The sequence below is a fragment of the Impatiens glandulifera genome, chromosome 7 (assembly GCF_907164915.1).
Source record: "Impatiens glandulifera chromosome 7, dImpGla2.1, whole genome shotgun sequence".
Lineage (NCBI taxonomy): Eukaryota > Viridiplantae > Streptophyta > Magnoliopsida > Ericales > Balsaminaceae > Impatiens > Impatiens glandulifera.
In genome coordinates this window covers 11,559,003-11,576,585 of record NC_061868.1, presented here as the reverse complement: position 1 = coordinate 11,576,585, position 17,583 = coordinate 11,559,003, and the positions used below count along the sequence as shown (strand labels likewise).

The following is a 17,583-nucleotide window of genomic DNA, read 5'->3' as shown; positions in this document are numbered from 1 at the left end:
TAGAAAATAAAATAAATTAATCAATTTTTAAAAAAGAAGTTTTTAATTAAAAGATAATATTTCATTCAATATTAAAACAAAAAAATATAAATAAGTTAACCAATTTTAATGAGATTATTATTTTAAATTTTATTTGTCTAATTATATAAATAATGTTTGAATGATTTTTAAAATAAAAATTTGAAAATACCTATAAAATAGAGTTTTTAAATAGAGATATAGATCATATACTTGAATATAATATTTTATTAATGAATTTGGATGTGATTTAAAATGATTTTGTTTCGTGTTTTGAATTTTAAAACATATTTGAATTTTTTTATTTAGATGAAATAATCTTAATATTTATTGATTTTTAAGTAATTTAAATTTAAAAAATTATAAAGAATAAAAGAGGAATGATTACTTTCCAGCTAAGCTAAATAACGTGTTATTGTTTTCCGAATTATAAGAGAGGAGAGAGTATATATATATTTATATAATATATATATATATCTCGAAAGCTCCAGCTTCAGAAATCTATTTTCTCGAGTTTTCAGGAAGAAGAAGAAGAAGGAAGGGTTGGGAAGAAGAAGAAGAAGACAGGGAGGATTTCGATTGAACAGCTCATTCGCGAAATCTTTTCTCTCTCCCTTATTTAATCTTCATCATCTCACTTTTTCTCATTCTATCAAAGATTGTATCGGTTTCCTTTCCGTTTTACGACGCTTGATCTTTACATAGACTTGTCGCTTGAGATCTGCTTAAATCTCTAGTTAGAACCTCTCTGGAAGTCAACAACTACTCTTTCTCTGCATTTGTTTAGTTTTTGTTGGAGGTTTATTCAAAGATCTAAGAGGATGTCTTACGCTTACCTTTTCAAGTACATCATCATCGGCGATACAGGTAATTGTCTGCTGTTTCACAACTGTTTCGACTTTGATTGTAATAAACCTAGGAATTATGAAACTGTTGTGAGATTGGATTTCGATGATCTTACTGAACAATTTTTATATGTTTATTGGTTTGGAATTGGATGATCAGATTGCTTAATTATCTAAGATATGATATTCCTCTGGATCTATGTCAAATTGTTTGTCATTTAATTTCATTGAGTCGTGTTGTGGAATTGAGGGCTGCCGATTTTGCTTAATGTTATAGATCCATTGTTTATTCTTCATAAAGGAAGTTTGTGTTTTTCATCTTAAAGATAACATATTAAATTCTTCTTTATATGCAGTTCTTTTATTAATAATTCTACTTAATGTTAGAATTGTAGATGATAACCTGTCATATTTTGATCTTTTACTGGATCAGCACTATTCTGAACTCTGCTTTGACTCATTCTCATGGTCATGTTGAAATCTTTTATCTTATCTATTTGGTTGATTTTGTGTGCAGGTGTAGGGAAATCATGTCTTCTTTTGCAATTCACTGATAAGAGGTTTCAGCCTGTGCATGATTTAACTATTGGTGTTGAATTTGGTGCAAGAATGATCACCATTGACAATAAGCCTATCAAACTTCAGATCTGGGACACGGTTTGTTTTGACCTCTTGCTTTTTAACATTAAGTTTATCATACATGTTTCAAATGGATTGTGAGATGGAAGGAGAATGATTAGAAATAAGTTATTTGCAATATTCGATCTCTTATATGGAAATCACTCTTTGCAACTTCAGGCTGGTCAAGAATCATTCAGGTCCATTACGAGATCTTATTACAGGGGAGCTGCTGGTGCATTGCTTGTATATGACATCACCAGGTATCCTTCATTTTCGTGTCTTATGAAACCCCATGAACCACAAACTGACTTGATAAAAACTATAACTTTGATTTAATACCAAGCCGGTTATCTCCACTAGTAGGGTTTATCGCGGATGATTTGGTTCGGTTATAGTCTGTCAAGACCCTATATCATATGCAATAGGCCAGATATATCAAAAGTGTTTGTTTGTTAAGTTTTTGGATATCCGACCTTATACGACAACGAATTCTCATTCCACTTGTTTGTGAACTAACTTCAAAACATCAACTAAATCTAAATACACCAATGAAATACTAATTTCAAACTTTGTTCGTGAAACCAAAGAAATTAAGTTTATTAGTACTAACAAATAGTAGTAAATAACAACAGTTTAAAAAAATATATTAATTGAATAAATGTAGTAATAAATTAAGAAGAATTTGAACAATTGCAGTTGAAGTGTTGAAAATATGCAACAACCTGCAGTAACTCAGGAATAATACCTTTCTTATTCATGGACATGGTTATTTTCATATTTAAAACAAATAAATAAAAAATGTAAATATTTAACAGAAATGTTAATGAATATTAGTTTAAAACATTAATGAACAAATGTTACCTGTATCAATAGTTTCAATTTGGTTTATTATATATGCAAATAATTCGAATTCTACCAATTTTGAGTATGATTGAGCATTGGTTTGGTTATTTGACTAAAATCAATCCGGCCCTAATAAATAGTTTATACTAGATCAAATCCCATATCAGATTTTTTAGGGTTGGTTGTTCATCCCTAAATTCTCCACAGTTTTATTAACACACACTCATTTGATCAGGAGGGAAACCTTCAATCACCTTGCCAGTTGGTTAGAGGATGCTAGGCAGCATGCTAATGCAAACATGACTATCATGCTCATCGGTAATAAATGTGACCTTGCACATCGAAGGGCTGTAAGCACTGAAGAAGGCGAGCAGTTCGCCAAAGAACATGGTTTAATATTCATGGAAGCATCTGCAAAAACTGCTCAGAATGTCGAAGAAGTAATAATTGCATCGCCTTCGTTTTTGGCATTTCTCTTTTCATCTTTCTTTTCCCTCTCTGATGAAAATTGTTTATCATGCAGGCATTTATAAGCACGGCATCTACAATTTACAAGAAGATACAGGATGGAGTCTTCGATGTCTCAAATGAGGTATATGTTTTTCTTTAGGCTGAAAACAACAGAGACCATTTTGAAAACACTTTCTGAATCTGGATTAGGTTGGTATCGTCATTGAAACATGTTGTTTGTGTTTTGCAGTCTTACGGGATAAAAGTTGGGTATGGTGGGATTCCAGGATCGTCGGTTGGTCGGGATGGCTCGACCGCACAAGGTGGTGGGTGCTGTAGTTGAATATGAGAGGAGTCTCTAGTGTTGATACCTTATATATATACATTTGTGCTAAAAAATGATTTGAAGTATCTTTCGGTTTGATTATTTTTCAATGTGCAGATTCTCATTTCATATGTGTTCAACTGTATTTGCAATGTTCACATCATTCCATTTGGATCTTCATAATGTGTAGTTTTTCGTTTTCGTTTGCGGTTTTACATTATTTGCGGAATTGATATTTAAGATTTATGAGGTTTGATGTTCGAATTTGGTTGAAAGTACTAAATATAAACAAATGCTCTTGATGTTGAATTGTTGTGTTAATTTTTTAAAGTTATTTGTTGTGCTTGAAGAATGAAAATGGGGCAGTTTGAGAGTGGTGTTTCCTGTCCTATATTATTTCCGTCCCAATCAGACACACGGGAATATATAAACAAATATTTTTTAATTTTTATTTTGAATAGTCTATAAAATGAAATATTCTCTTGATTTTGAATGGTGTAAGTGTAACATATATAAAATAAAAACAAAACTACGGAGAAGAAGAGATAATATATTTTTTTTTTAAAGCAGTGATTCACTTAAGATTTAGCGAATATTTTTTATTAAAGTAGTTGAATTATATTATTTTTAAAATAAAATAGTTAAACTTTAATTCAAAACTTAAGTCTTTGTTAATAAAAAATTCAAATATCAGTTATCATCTACGTCATTAACAAAAAATATAAATATATATATATATATATATATATATATATATATATATATATATATATATATATATATATATATATATATTAAGTCATGGTTACTAATATTAAAAAAATATAAATAAATAAAAAAAAATATATTTTTTAAATATAAATATAAAATATTTAATCAGCTATTAAAGTAGTTTAAATTGAGTTATGAAGTTTTTTTTATTTTAAATATAAAATATTTTAATAATTAATTAAAGTAGTAGTACATGGGAAAAAAAATAATTATTAAATTTAAATAATTTATTTTTTAATTCAAGTAAATTTTCTAATCCAATTTTTTTTTTAATCAGTAGTTTAAATTAACTATACACAGTTTTCTGTGACCAAAATCAATCTTTTGCATTGTGCCCTCTCACGAGTTAAAATTGTAATTTTTTTAATAATTAAAAAAAAAAATAAAGACACAAAAAATACAAGATGATTTTGATAAAAGAAAAAAAAATACTGACTAACTTTTAATGGCTTAAAATTCAAATTATTGTAACATTATATTAGAGGCAACTAAATTAAACCAAAACCAATTGATATTTTAATTAATTAATTTATTTATTTTATATGTTTGGGAATTTGTACTTTGTATCATGTACATTAAAATAAGAGATTCTATTATTAATATTTAATTATTCGATGATGAGAGAGGCAAATAAATGTCTTATAGTGTTGTATAATTGAAAAACTGACAATCAGAACAGAGCAGCTGTCAGTCATGAACTTCTTCACAAGCTGTCTGTGACTCTAGATTTCCCTGCACGTGAAATCCTATCCTACGATCATCATCATCTGATTATCTTCAAATAATTCGTTTTCCAATTAATTATAATTATTTAAAATGACACATCAAAATAATTATGTACAACTAATTACATCATATGAAAGTTAATCTTAAGACTTGTTAGGTAGTCAGGGATTATTTAAAATAATTAAGAGTGGATTTTTTTTAATGGTGGGTAATAATTTTAATAAGGTAATAATTTATTTTTAAAAGATCTTAAATATTTTAATATTTTAAATAATAAATTAAATAATATAATTATGAATGTGGAATGAAAAATATTGGATTGATTTGTATTAGTAAAATAATTCAGAACTTAATAATTTTAAGAGAAATGATTGGGAGAGGGAATTTGAGAGAGAAAATAGGGGAGAGATTGATGTGTCGCAATTTGATTAACCAAAAAATAACAAAATTTCTCTCTCTTCTCTCTTCTCACCTTTTATCATTTTTACAACTAGTGATATAGTGACACATCATTCCCTCCCTCAAATTTCCTCTCCTGTCACCCCTCTAATTTTAATTATTTAAAATTGAGAGTCTAATTTTATTGTTATTCAGTCAAAAATAAAAAAAATAAAGGAAAAGGATTAAGTTATAAAAATTATAAATTAAACATGGAAAGGTGCGCAAATCCTTCGTAACCAGTAACAATGACGAAGTAATAATAATTACCCAAAATACCCTCGACACGTGTCAAATCTTGATAGAAACTTTGACTTAAAGTACATATGGTTCGTTTCGTAATATAATTGTTAATTCAGTGGCAAATGTGGAAATAATTATAACTTAGAAGTATGAATCAGTCTTTCATACTCACTCAGTCCTAGTATTTCTGTAATTCCATCTCTCTTCTGTAAGAACTAAGAATTTGTGAAGAAGGAGAGGAAGCAGTTACTTAACAATGGCGGCGATCGGGGCATTCTGCGTGCCTCACGGTCACGGATCATCAACATTCGTCAAAGATACATGTTCTAGAACCACGCCATTACGGAGTTTTTCATTCGCATCATCTAATCTGTCAGGTGATAAGATCACTGCGAAATCTCCTTCCATTAAACGACGTTTTGATGTTTCTCCGTTCATTGTCTCTCCGAAGGCGGTTTCCGATTCTAAAAACTCACAGACTTGCCTCGATCCCGAGGCGAGCAAAGTAAGTAATAATGTCTTGCATGTTTCCGATTATGATATTGTTTGAATAATAATACTGTTTTCCCGATCGATTTTGTTAAAATTAGCATTTGATCTGAATTCCATGTGTATTGTTTGTTAATTAGGTCTGTTTATGGAAAATTGATTAATGGTGATGAATGTTGATGCAGAGTGTTCTAGGAATTATACTTGGAGGAGGAGCTGGGACACGTTTGTATCCTCTTACTAAGAAGAGAGCAAAACCAGCTGTTCCTTTAGGAGCTAATTATCGGCTCATTGATATTCCTGTTAGCAATTGCTTGAACAGTAACATATCAAAGATCTATGTTCTTACTCAATTCAATTCAGCTTCTCTTAACCGTCATTTATCAAGGGCGTATGCTAGTAACTTGGGTGGTTACAAGAATGAAGGGTTTGTTGAAGTCCTTGCTGCACAGCAAAGTCCTGAAAATCCCAATTGGTTTCAGGTAAATATCCTTCTAAAACTATTGCAGATTAACTAAAGTAATTTGTGTGGATGTCCTTGTTTAGATTGTAGAGATAATGATGAAGATTACATTCATTTTCCTTTTTTTATTTCCTCTAAATCAAATGAAAATCTAAGTGCATAATGTACATGTATTGTTATCACTGGGGTTTTAAGGCCTTTTATTATTTACATTCCTTTTACTAAAACTTTCCGGATTATGTAATCACTTTCTAAGACATCAAGGCTATGTTTGGTCTGGCGGAATTGGAACTAAACTTGGAATTGGATTTTCTTTGTTTGATGTCTTTGAAAAAGGAAGTCACATTATGTAACACTTGAGGGGATGGGGATACAGACACTTTTATCTTCATTTCATTTCATATTCTAACCCTATTATATATTCACTCTCTAATATCTTAGTGGGCCTTATGAAATACATCCACTAAATGGCTCATTGGTCTTATAGAATATAAATAATTCTTGAAAATGCTTCTCCCTCAACTTAGCATGTCCACGCAAGAACCACTCACAGTCACAGTTGACACGGACATCAGTTGTGTCGTCGTTGAAAGCATGAGGAGAGAAATTAAAAATTTGACATGTTCTTGAAAGGAATAGAGAGTAGGATCCGAGTCATATGCTCTGAGGCTTCTTAATTTTTTATATTCGACCATCACCTAGTTATCATTCACTGTGTAGTACTCCTCGTATCCCATGATACTACACCCTTTAATCTGAACTCAATGTAAAAAGAGTAACATCAGCAGTTCCCAAAAGTATGATCTACCAATTGAATCCAACGTAATACTTCAGGAGTTAATTTAAACTTTTAGAAGAAAGTTTTGGTATGCTGGCCATTTGTCTTTGATGAGCCTTAAAGTCTGATAAACCTATAGCAGCCTTGAAAACAAATAGCCATTTATTTATTAAAAACTATAATCCCACAAAAATGGCCCACCAGTCATCTTTTTATTTTAGCTTTAGGCCATTAACCAACAATGAACATAGTCATCATGCCATATTTTCAGACAAGGCCACTAACATATTGTTTTATCTCTTTTTGTATTGATATTTTCCATTTTCAGCAGCCCACATATTCCTGTAAAAATATTTCTAGGCAGCCCAAAAGTTCAACTCTAGCAAAATTATAATTCCAATGGGATTGAATGCATTATATATTCATTCAATCCCATTAGAATAAATACATTCAATCCCACTGGAATTATAATTTTGCTAGAGTTGAATGCAATGTATATATTTTGGGAAAAAAAGAAAGAATGCAATGTATATATTTTGGTATATGATTTTTAAGTTTTAATTTCATCATTCCAACTTCGGGATTTCAATTATATGAATTCTCCAAACATGAGCATTTAATTGTAATTCAATGTCAGTTCTTATAAAATTGGAATTATAATTTTAATTCAAATTATGTACATCCAAACATAAACTAAACTAACTGATTATGATGATGTTCTATTCTGGATAAAGAATAAATGTTACATAGCTTGGTTCCATAGAACTCAAAATTATGAATCTTACCTTCTTCAAACTCGTGGTTGCCAGGGAACAGCTGATGCAGTGAGGCAATATTTGTGGTTGTTTGAGGAACACAATGTACTAGAGTTTTTGGTTCTTGCTGGGGACCATCTGTATAGAATGGATTATGAGAGGTTCATTCAAGCACATAGAGAAACTGATGCTGATATCACAGTGGCTGCACTGCCAATGGATGAAGAGCGTGCAACTGCATTTGGTCTTATGAAAATTGATGAAGAAGGCCGAATAATTGAATTTGCTGAAAAACCTAAAGGAGAACAATTGAAATCTATGAAGGTTTGTTTCGTTCATAACTATTAAGAAACAGTTTTAGGACATAAACTGATTTTTCTTAAATTTACTCTGTTTTAGGTTGATACAACTATTCTGGGTCTTGATGACGAGAGAGCTAAAGAGATGCCATTCATTGCGAGTATGGGTATTTATGTTGTGAGTAAAGATGCCATGATAAATCTTCTTCAGGATAAGTTTCCCGGTGCCAATGATTTTGGAAGTGAAGTTATCCCTGGAGCAACATCCATTGGAATGAGGGTATATATATTTACATCTCTTTTTGGAAAACAAGAATTATTGTTTCTTTCTAATGAAAATGTCCCAAAACAAATGTTGGACTAGATTTTTTATAATGTTTTTAGAACAAAAAGTTTCAGTATTGATGTTAAAATTGAATGTCCTCTATGTTGTATTTTTTTCCTTCTCCTAGGCCTTATTTGATCTAGGGTTATTTGAATAACCAAGTGGTTATTTCCAAATAACCATTGTTTGATATAGGCTATTGAAAATCAGCTTATTTGGGGTTATTTAGGTAGGGTTATAAATATATATTTTGGTATTTTAGTTGATGATAGGAATGATGTGTTGTGTAAGCTGTTGATTGGATAGTGGGTTATTTAAAATAAATCTCAAATAACCCACATCAAACAAGGCTTTACCAATTGTATATTGATAGAGAGTTAGATTGGTTTCTCTGTGAATTGGTGTGTTTTATTTTTAATTTTTTTATTATTGTTAACCATGTCTAGGTGCAAGCTTACTTGTTTGATGGCTATTGGGAAGATATTGGTACAATTGAGGCTTTCTATAATGCAAATTTGGGAATTACAAAAAAACCAGTTCCAGATTTCAGGTATTAACCCTTTTTCCAAAGAATATCTTATTTATTATTATTTTTTCCTTTTGTGTTTATTACCACCTGTTGTTAACTCATTAGAGCTATTTCTATTCAGCTTCTATGATCGATCAGCACCAATATACACTCAACCTCGATACTTGCCTCCTTCAAAGATGCTCGATGCTGATGTCACAGATAGTGTTATTGGTGAAGGCTGTGTTATTAAGGTTACCCTCTTCTTTTCTTTTACCGTAGATTTTAATTATGGTCAAATTCATCAATTTATCACCATAATGTGTTAGCCTTCTCCAGCAAAATAATAACCTGTTCTAAAAAACAATAAAATCCAGAAGCACAAATTCTTGTAAGACCTGCCATTAAAACCTGGAAACACAAAAACCTGTTTAGTATATCTTATGCGTTTCTACTGACTTATAAAACTTTATGGATTGTCTGCAGAACTGTAAGATTCACCACTCTGTCATTGGGCTTCGTTCATGCATATCAGAGGGTGCAATTATAGAGGATACATTGCTTATGGGAGCAGATTATTACGAGGTAATAATACAATATAACGAATCCTTTACATGGAATTCTATTTGTATACGGTTTGAGCAATTTATGTACATATAATAAATATACTTCTCTTGTGTCTTCTTATCTAGACCGAAGCTGACAAAACTCTTCTGGCTGCCAAAGGTAGCGTTCCTATTGGTATTGGCAAGAACTCTCATATTAAGAGGGCAATCATTGATAAGAATGCTCGCATTGGGGAGAATGTTAAGGTTTGAATTCCTTCAACCTCGTTCGAAAACACTTTTAAAATAGTGTTTCTATAATTCAAATCCAAATCCAAATCCATAAGAGAAACTACCAATAAATATCTGATTGATATAATTTGGAAACACTTATGCCTTGTTTAGTTCTGGTTATGAAAAATGGGTGAGTTGGGTAAAAATTCACTTAATGGGTATTATTATTATATAATGCATTACAAAAAGGAAAAGAAATATTTGGATATTTTTGTTAATGATTTGAATGACGTTCCTGATCTGAGGATGAATGAATAGACTATGGATTATTTGTATTTATTCAAATAACCCAATCCTAACAAGATCTTTCTGTTTTTGTATTTGAGAATGTTTTCAGATTCAGAAATAAAAATAAAATTCTAACGAAATTTAGTTTTGAAATGTTTTTATATATGAAAACATTTCTGCATGCTTTTAGAATTAGGATTAACATCAACATATGCTTAATAGAAACATTTATGAATCATGAATGAGATTTTATTTGTTTGTCTTTCAGATTATAAATGTCGACAACATACAAGAGGCTGCAAGAGAAACAGAAGGGTATTTCATAAAGAGTGGGATCGTCACAGTAATTAAAGACGCCTTGATTCCCAGTGGAACTCACATCTAAAGACTTCGATGACGAATGTTCTTTTTCTCGCTAGACTAAGGTTATACTTATTGGCCAAACTCTTATCTCGACTCCTCAATAAGTATTATATATATTATGTTAGTTGGTAAAGAATGATCAAGAAACGAGTAATAAATGTCTCAAGTATTTCTTGATATTTTTTTTTGTTCTTTTTCATAAGCTTTCTCTTCAATCACTATAATAGGTTAGAAGACGGAAACAGTGCCGTGATTTTAACAAAATTATAAATTTATGTTTAGTTATGATATCTTTTGAGTTTACAAAGAGATGATCAGATGTTTATTTTTTTAGGAGTTATATTTGTTATGAACTAAATATAATTTTAATGGATAAACTTGTATCCTAAATTTAAATTTTAGAAACAAAATTAGTGATACATTTAAATTATTATAAATATACAAACATGAGTAATGACAAGGGGGAAGCCAAAAAGAATGTGCACGTAGAAAATTTTATTTTATTAATTATAAATTGTACTTATTACCAAAAAAAAAAAAAAAGAGTATTTAATATATTTATTATTCTTCAATTTTTTAATATTTAATTTTTATTAATAACTTATCTCTTTTTAATTTTTTATTATTAAATTATTATAATAAAATTTTAAAATTATTAATATATATATTATTATATATATATATAATTTTTTATAATTTTAAATGTATTATCAAATCATTTTTGTTATTATATATTTTATTTAAAATTAGACGACAAGGTAAAAATTTAATTATTAAGATTAATATAATTTAACTCAAATCATAAAGTAACTAATATTCAAAATAATATATATATATATATAAAATACTTAAAAGATTTTTGAGTAAATATATATATATTTAAAAATTATACATATTTTATTAATTTGATTTATTTATTTTTCTTATTGTTATTTATTTTAAAAATAAATAAATAATAATTTGCACATATATATATATATATATAAATAAATTAATAGAGGAGAGAAATAATTAATTAAAAAAATAATTAAGAATTTATATTTATTATTTTATTCTTTTAGATATATTTTTTTTTATCAAATATAATATATATATATATTTTTTATCAAATATAATATATATTTTAAAGCATATATATTTATATATTTTGTTATTTAATTTATGATTATTCTTATAAAATTTAAATAAATAAGTTAAAGTAACAAAAAGATATAAATATATACTTACAAATTAATAAGTAGAGAGCATAAATTATTAATGGAGAAATAAAAAATAAATTATTAATAAAATAAAAGAGAGAAATTATTAATGGAGTAAAGAGATAAATAAATATTTTAAATTATATTTAGTCATCAGTCCATTCTCCATTGTTCGCTATCATATTCGTTACAAAATTTTCGGCTCCTCTATACTTACTCATATAAACATAATTGCCGCAAAGTTTGACAATATGGTTAACTGCTGAGCTTCTCCAAACATTGTGATCGATTTTTGCTTCTTAGGCCATCTCAACAGCAACGAGTCTCTTTTCACAAATAATTGATAAAAATCAAAATCAAAATGTCAAAACCTATCCTTGAGCAATTTTTGACATAAATACAAGTCAATTAACTAAAACCATCAACGGTTAGACTATTTTTTGGGACTCTAACACGGCATAACCCCATTTGAAAACATATATATCATATTTAGATGTGAATTCACATATATCTAGGGGCGAGCAAACGAGTAAATCCAACCCGTATTATCCAACCCATATTCAACCCAAATTAAATTTACCCAACCCAAATTAAATTTACCCAACCCATATTATTTACTAATATGGGTTGGGTATGGGTTGAGTTAAGTATGGGTTGGGTAACCCAAATTATTTTATTTTTATTTTTTCATTTAACATGTATTTGACTCATTTAACACATTTTTATTCGTTTAACACGTTTTTGACATATTTAACACGTTTTCACATTTTTCATATTTTTAACACGTTTTGACATGATTAACACATTTTCACATGTTTAATACGTTTTTCACACGTTTAACACATTTTTGACACGTTTAACACGTTTTGGTACGTTTAACACATTTTTGACACGTTGAACATGTTTTTCATATTTTTGGCATGTTTAATACGTTTTTAACACATTTAACACGTTTTGACACGTTTTTCCACGATTATGACACATTTAACACATTTTGACATGTTTTTCACGTTTTTTGCACGTTTAACACGTTTAACATGTTTTTAACATTCTTGACACATTTAACACGTTTTATACGTTTTTAGCACGTTTAACACGTTTTGACACGTTTAACACGTTTTCCATGTTTTTGACACATTTTGACACGTTTAACACATTTTGACACGTTTTTATGTTTTTGACATGTTTAATACATTTTTCACACATCTAACACGTTTAACACGTTTAACACTTTTTTGGCACGTGAAGACATTTTGACATGTTGGACATTGTTTTCATGTTTTGACATGTTTAACACGTTTGACACGTTTTTCACGATTATGACACATTTAACACATTTTGACACGTTTTTCACGTTTTTGGCACGTTTAACACGTTTTGACATGTTTAACATGGTTTTCACGTTTTTCACATTCTTGACACGTTTAACATGTTTTTAATATGTTTAACACGTTTTTCACATGTTTTCACGTTTTTGGCACGTTTTGGCACGTTTTTCACATTTTTAGCACATTTTAAGTTTAACACGTTTTTGACACGTTTAACATGTTTTTTTTATATTTTTGTCACGTTTAATATGTTTTTCACACGTTTGACATTCCAAAACATGAAACACGTGTTAAACGTGCCAAAACGTGAAAACGTGTTAAACGTGACAAAACATGTTAATATTTATCAAAACGTGTTAACGAGCAAAAAACATGGTAAACATGTCAAAAATATGTTAAATATGCAAAAATGTATTATAATGTCAAAAACGTGTTAAACGTGCAAAAAACGTGAAAAACGTGTTAAACATACTAAAACGTGTTAAATGTGCTAAAAATGTGTTAAATGAGCCAAAATCGTGTTAAACGTGTTTAACATGTCAAAAACGTGTTAAACGTGCTAAAATGTGAAAAACGTGTCAAATATGTCAAAAACATGTTAAACATGCTAAAAATGTAAAAAACATGTTAAACGTGTGAAAACGTGTTAAATGTGTTAAACATATTAAAAACGTGTTAAACGTGTTAAAATGTCAAAAACGTGTTAAACGTGTCAAAAACGTGAAAACCGTGTTAAACTTATCAAAAACGTATTAACGTGTTATATATGTTAAAAAAAAGGTTAAACGTGCCAAAAATGTAAAAAAAACGTGCTAAGCTTGTCAAAAACGCGTTAAACGTATTAAACATGTCAAAAATGTGTTAAACGTGAGAAAATGTAAAAAACGTGTTATTAGTGTGAAAACGTGTTAAACGTGCCAAAACGTGAAGGCGTGTTAAACGTGTGGAAAACGTGTTAAACGTGTGAAAAACGTGTTATAAGTGTGAAAACGTGCTAGAAATATTAAAAAAACGTGTTAAATGTGTGAAAAACGTGTTAAAAATATGAAAAACGTGTTCGACTTAAAGTTGGAAGATGATTAGTTTATATGGGATTAATAATAGAGAATTAAATTAAATTTATATAATTTGGGTAACCCTAACCCAACCCGAATTAAACCCAACCCATATTCAACCCAACCCATACTCAACCCAAATTAATATTTTGGGTTTGGGTTAGGGTTGGGTTTGAGTAAACCCAAATTATGCTCACCCCTACTAGACACTATTTTCATTTTTGATATGTTTGACACGTTTTTCACGATTATGACACATTTGACACATTTGACATATTTAACACATTTTGACTCGTTTTCCACGTTTTTGTCACGTTTAACACGTTTTGACACGTTTAACATGTTTTTCACGTTTTTCACATTTTAACACGTTTAAAACGTTTTCACACGTTTTCACGTTTTTGGCACGTTTAACACGTTTTTGGCACGTTTAACACGTTTTGACACATTTTCTATGTTTTCCACGTTTTTGGCACATTTGGGCATATTTAACACGTTTTTGATACGTTTAACATATTTTTTTTATACTTTTTACATGTTTAATATATTTTTCACATGTTTGACGTGCCAAAACGTGAAAAACGTGTTAAACGTGCCAAAAACGTGTTAAACATGCCAAAAACGTGTTAAACGTGACAAAAACGTGTTAAAACTTATGAAAACATGTCAACATACAAAAACATGTTAAAAATGTCAAAAATATGTTAAATGTGCAAAAACGTGTCAAACGTGTTAAAATGTCAAAAACGTGTTAAACGTGCCAAAAACGTGAAAACGTGCCAAAAACGTGCCAAAAACGTGAAAAACATATTAAATATACCAAAACGTGTTAAATGTACTAAAAATGTATTAAATGAGCCAAAATGTGTTAAACGTTTTCAAATATCAAAAACATGCAAAACGTGCCAAAAATATGAAAACGTGTTAACGTGTGAAAAACGTGTCGAAAATATAAAAAGCGTGTTAAACATTCCAAAAACGTGAAAAAACATGTTAAACGTGTGAAAAACGTGTTAAATATATCAAAAACGTGTTAAAATGTCAAAAACGTGTTAAGCGTGCCAAAAACGTGAAAACATGCCAAAAACATGAAAAACGTGTTAAACATACTAAAATGTGTTAAATGTACTAAAAATGTGTTAAATGAGCCAGAACGTGTTAAGCGTGTTCAACATGTCAAAAACGTGCTAAACGTGCCAAAAATGTGAAAACGTGTCAAAAATGTGTTAAACATTCCAAAAACGTGAAAAACATGTTAAACGTGTTAAACGTGTGAAAAACGTGTTAAATATATCAAAAACGTGTTAAAATATCAAAAACGTGTTAAGCATGTCAAAAACGTGAAAACCGTGGTAAACTTATCAAAAACGTGTTAACTTGTTAAATATGTTAAATACGTGTTAAACGTGTCAAAAACGTAAAAAACACATTAAACTTGTCAAAAACATGTTAAACGTATTAAACATGTCAAAAACGTGTTAAACGTGACAAAAACGTGAAAAACATGTTATTAGTGTGAAAACGCGTTATACTTGTCAAAAACGTGTTAAACGTGCCAAAAATGTGAAAATGTGTTAAACGTGTGAAAATGTGCTATAAGTGTGAAAACGTGTTAAAAATATTAAAAACGTATTAAACGTGTTAAACGTGTGAAAAACGTGTTAAACGTGTAAAAAACGTGTTAAACATGTCAAAAATGTGTTCGACTTAAAGTTGGAAGATGATTAGTTTATATTGGATTAATAATAGAGAATTAAATTAAATTTATATAATTTAGGTAATTTGGGTAACCCTAACCCAACCCAAATTAAACTAAACCCATATTCAACCCAACTCATACTCAACCCAACCCAACCCATATTAACCAATCCAAATTAATATTTTGGGTTTGGGTTAGGGTTGGGTTTGAGTAAACTTAAATTATGCTCACCCCTAAACACACGTAATAAATGATGGATTAATGAACTTTTAACCATATGTATTCAAACGGATATTAGTTATGAAAAAATGAAAAAAAAAATATTCCTATTCTCATAATAAAAAGTTCGACATATTTATTAGTTCATTTTATACCTCAACCTTATAATTACTTTAAAATATCTTATAACACATAAAAATAAATGATTAATTAATGAACTTTTAACTATGTGTATTCAAACAGATGTTGGCTAGGAGAAAAATGAACAATCAAATTTTATTATTCACTTGATAAGAGGAAAGATTCAAGCCAACTTTCAAAAAATGACAAAAACATGTAGTTAAAATGTTTCTTTTGTATAAAAAGTATGGACACAAATGGTAGGTCATGAGCTCAATGTAGATTTAAATTTTGTGACTCCTAAAATAGTAAATAATATTTTTTCTTAAAAATTGCGTTTAATAATATAAAATGGTTAATATATTATAATATTAAAATATAATATATAATTAATAATATTATTAAATATTAAAAAATAGGGACCCTATAAAAATGAGGCTTATGCAATTGCATAGATTGCCTCGTCCCAAGGTAGACCACACGATAAAATATGGCTTTGTTTATCATGAATATATATATAACTTTCACTTAATTAAACCACATGATAAAATTGATTAGTTTATTCTGATTTTATAGTTGATGTTTCTAATAACTTAGAAGGTATGCAAAATAAGGATGCTACTAAGGAGTAAATAATTTATAGAATGAGTTTAAATGTGAAAATTCACAACTCAAATGACAAAACGGAAAGAATCTGAGTTATCTTGGATACAAAGTTACTGAGGTCAGGGCTCTCTTTTTGATTGATCAAGCAATCCTGGTGGAGGTTGTTAAAAAATAATTGTTAGAATTTATGAAAAGTTTAATGAATAGATAAAACTAAGTTCAAATATATATGTTAAACCGTTAAATTATATCAAATATATTAATTGGATTAAATATAACAAGAAGGTGTTGTAGTGTAGTGATAAACCCTACTACCTGTCACACAGGTGACCAGGGATCAAATCTCACCGATTGCAAATAATATTTAAAGTTTTGCTATTTCAGGGAAGCTGAGGAAAATACCGAAATCTCTATGTAGGCAAGATTGGCTCGGCAATGTATACCGGTTCGGTAGTTCGACTTCGTTTCGATGTGAAGATCGATCAAACAACTCGGTCAAGAAGTTCGGTAAAACGACACTTAATGAAGCATGGCTTTAGTCATAAATGAGATCAGAAAACCGTAACGGCTCAAATTCATGACCGGTTAAGTTGTAAACCGAAAGTGTTCGGCTAGTTCATTGAAAAATCCTAACGAACATCTTCAACGGGCAGATTATTCAAAAGATATGAATATCTTGAAGATAACGTGTTAAGACAAACAAAATGTTTATTGGGAATATGCAAAATAAAGGTCTGAAACTAGGCATGGGGTAGGATAATCATTACTGTTTATCTAAGATCTCTAGCAAATCTTTGAAACAGGCGGCTGGTGCATGCATGTCTGTCATGTGTCCAAAATGGCAAAGTGTGCACGCCACCTGAACCTGACCGGTGCATGCATGTCTGCCATGTGTCCAAAATGGAAAAGCGTGCACGCCACCTGAACCTGACCGGTGCATGCATGTCTGCCATGTGTCCAAAATGGCAAAGCGTGCACGCCACCTGAACCTGACCGGCGCGGCTTCAGATGACCAATCCAGCGGAGAGAG

The 17,583-nt window shown here is 29.6% G+C and overlaps 2 protein-coding genes across 2 annotated transcripts; both read left to right on the top strand.

Annotated features, from left to right (window-relative positions):
• Positions 1-516: 516 nt before the first annotated feature.
• LOC124910750 (ras-related protein RABB1c) lies at positions 517-3,307 on the top strand. Its single transcript, XM_047451428.1, has 6 exons — positions 517-885; positions 1,381-1,520; positions 1,662-1,744; positions 2,563-2,767; positions 2,851-2,919; positions 3,028-3,307. The coding sequence occupies exons 1-6, from the start codon at positions 840-842 to the stop codon at positions 3,118-3,120; spliced, it is 636 nt and encodes a 211-aa protein (XP_047307384.1). The 5' UTR covers positions 517-839; the 3' UTR covers positions 3,121-3,307.
• A 2,155-nt stretch (positions 3,308-5,462) lies between these two features.
• LOC124945861 (glucose-1-phosphate adenylyltransferase small subunit 2, chloroplastic) lies at positions 5,463-10,515 on the top strand. Its single transcript, XM_047486374.1, has 9 exons — positions 5,463-5,785; positions 5,955-6,251; positions 7,820-8,089; positions 8,165-8,344; positions 8,836-8,939; positions 9,040-9,151; positions 9,384-9,482; positions 9,590-9,709; positions 10,233-10,515. The coding sequence occupies exons 1-9, from the start codon at positions 5,537-5,539 to the stop codon at positions 10,347-10,349; spliced, it is 1,548 nt and encodes a 515-aa protein (XP_047342330.1). The 5' UTR covers positions 5,463-5,536; the 3' UTR covers positions 10,350-10,515.
• The last annotated feature ends 7,068 nt before the right edge of the window (positions 10,516-17,583 follow it).

Excerpts from the sequence above, each read along its gene's own strand:
- LOC124910750 (XM_047451428.1), top strand. The coding sequence starts at position 840 with ATGTCTTACGCTTACCTTTTCAAGTACATCATCATCGGCGATACAG. Across the intron at positions 886-1,380 it reads CATCATCATCGGCGATACAG|GTGTAGGGAAATCATGTCTT; the intron begins GTAATTGTCTGC and ends TTTTGTGTGCAG. Across the intron at positions 2,920-3,027 it reads TCTTCGATGTCTCAAATGAG|TCTTACGGGATAAAAGTTGG; the intron begins GTATATGTTTTT and ends TGTGTTTTGCAG.
- LOC124945861 (XM_047486374.1), top strand. The coding sequence starts at position 5,537 with ATGGCGGCGATCGGGGCATTCTGCGTGCCTCACGGTCACGGATCATCA. Across the intron at positions 8,940-9,039 it reads AAACCAGTTCCAGATTTCAG|CTTCTATGATCGATCAGCAC; the intron begins GTATTAACCCTT and ends ATTTCTATTCAG. Across the intron at positions 9,152-9,383 it reads GTGAAGGCTGTGTTATTAAG|AACTGTAAGATTCACCACTC; the intron begins GTTACCCTCTTC and ends GATTGTCTGCAG.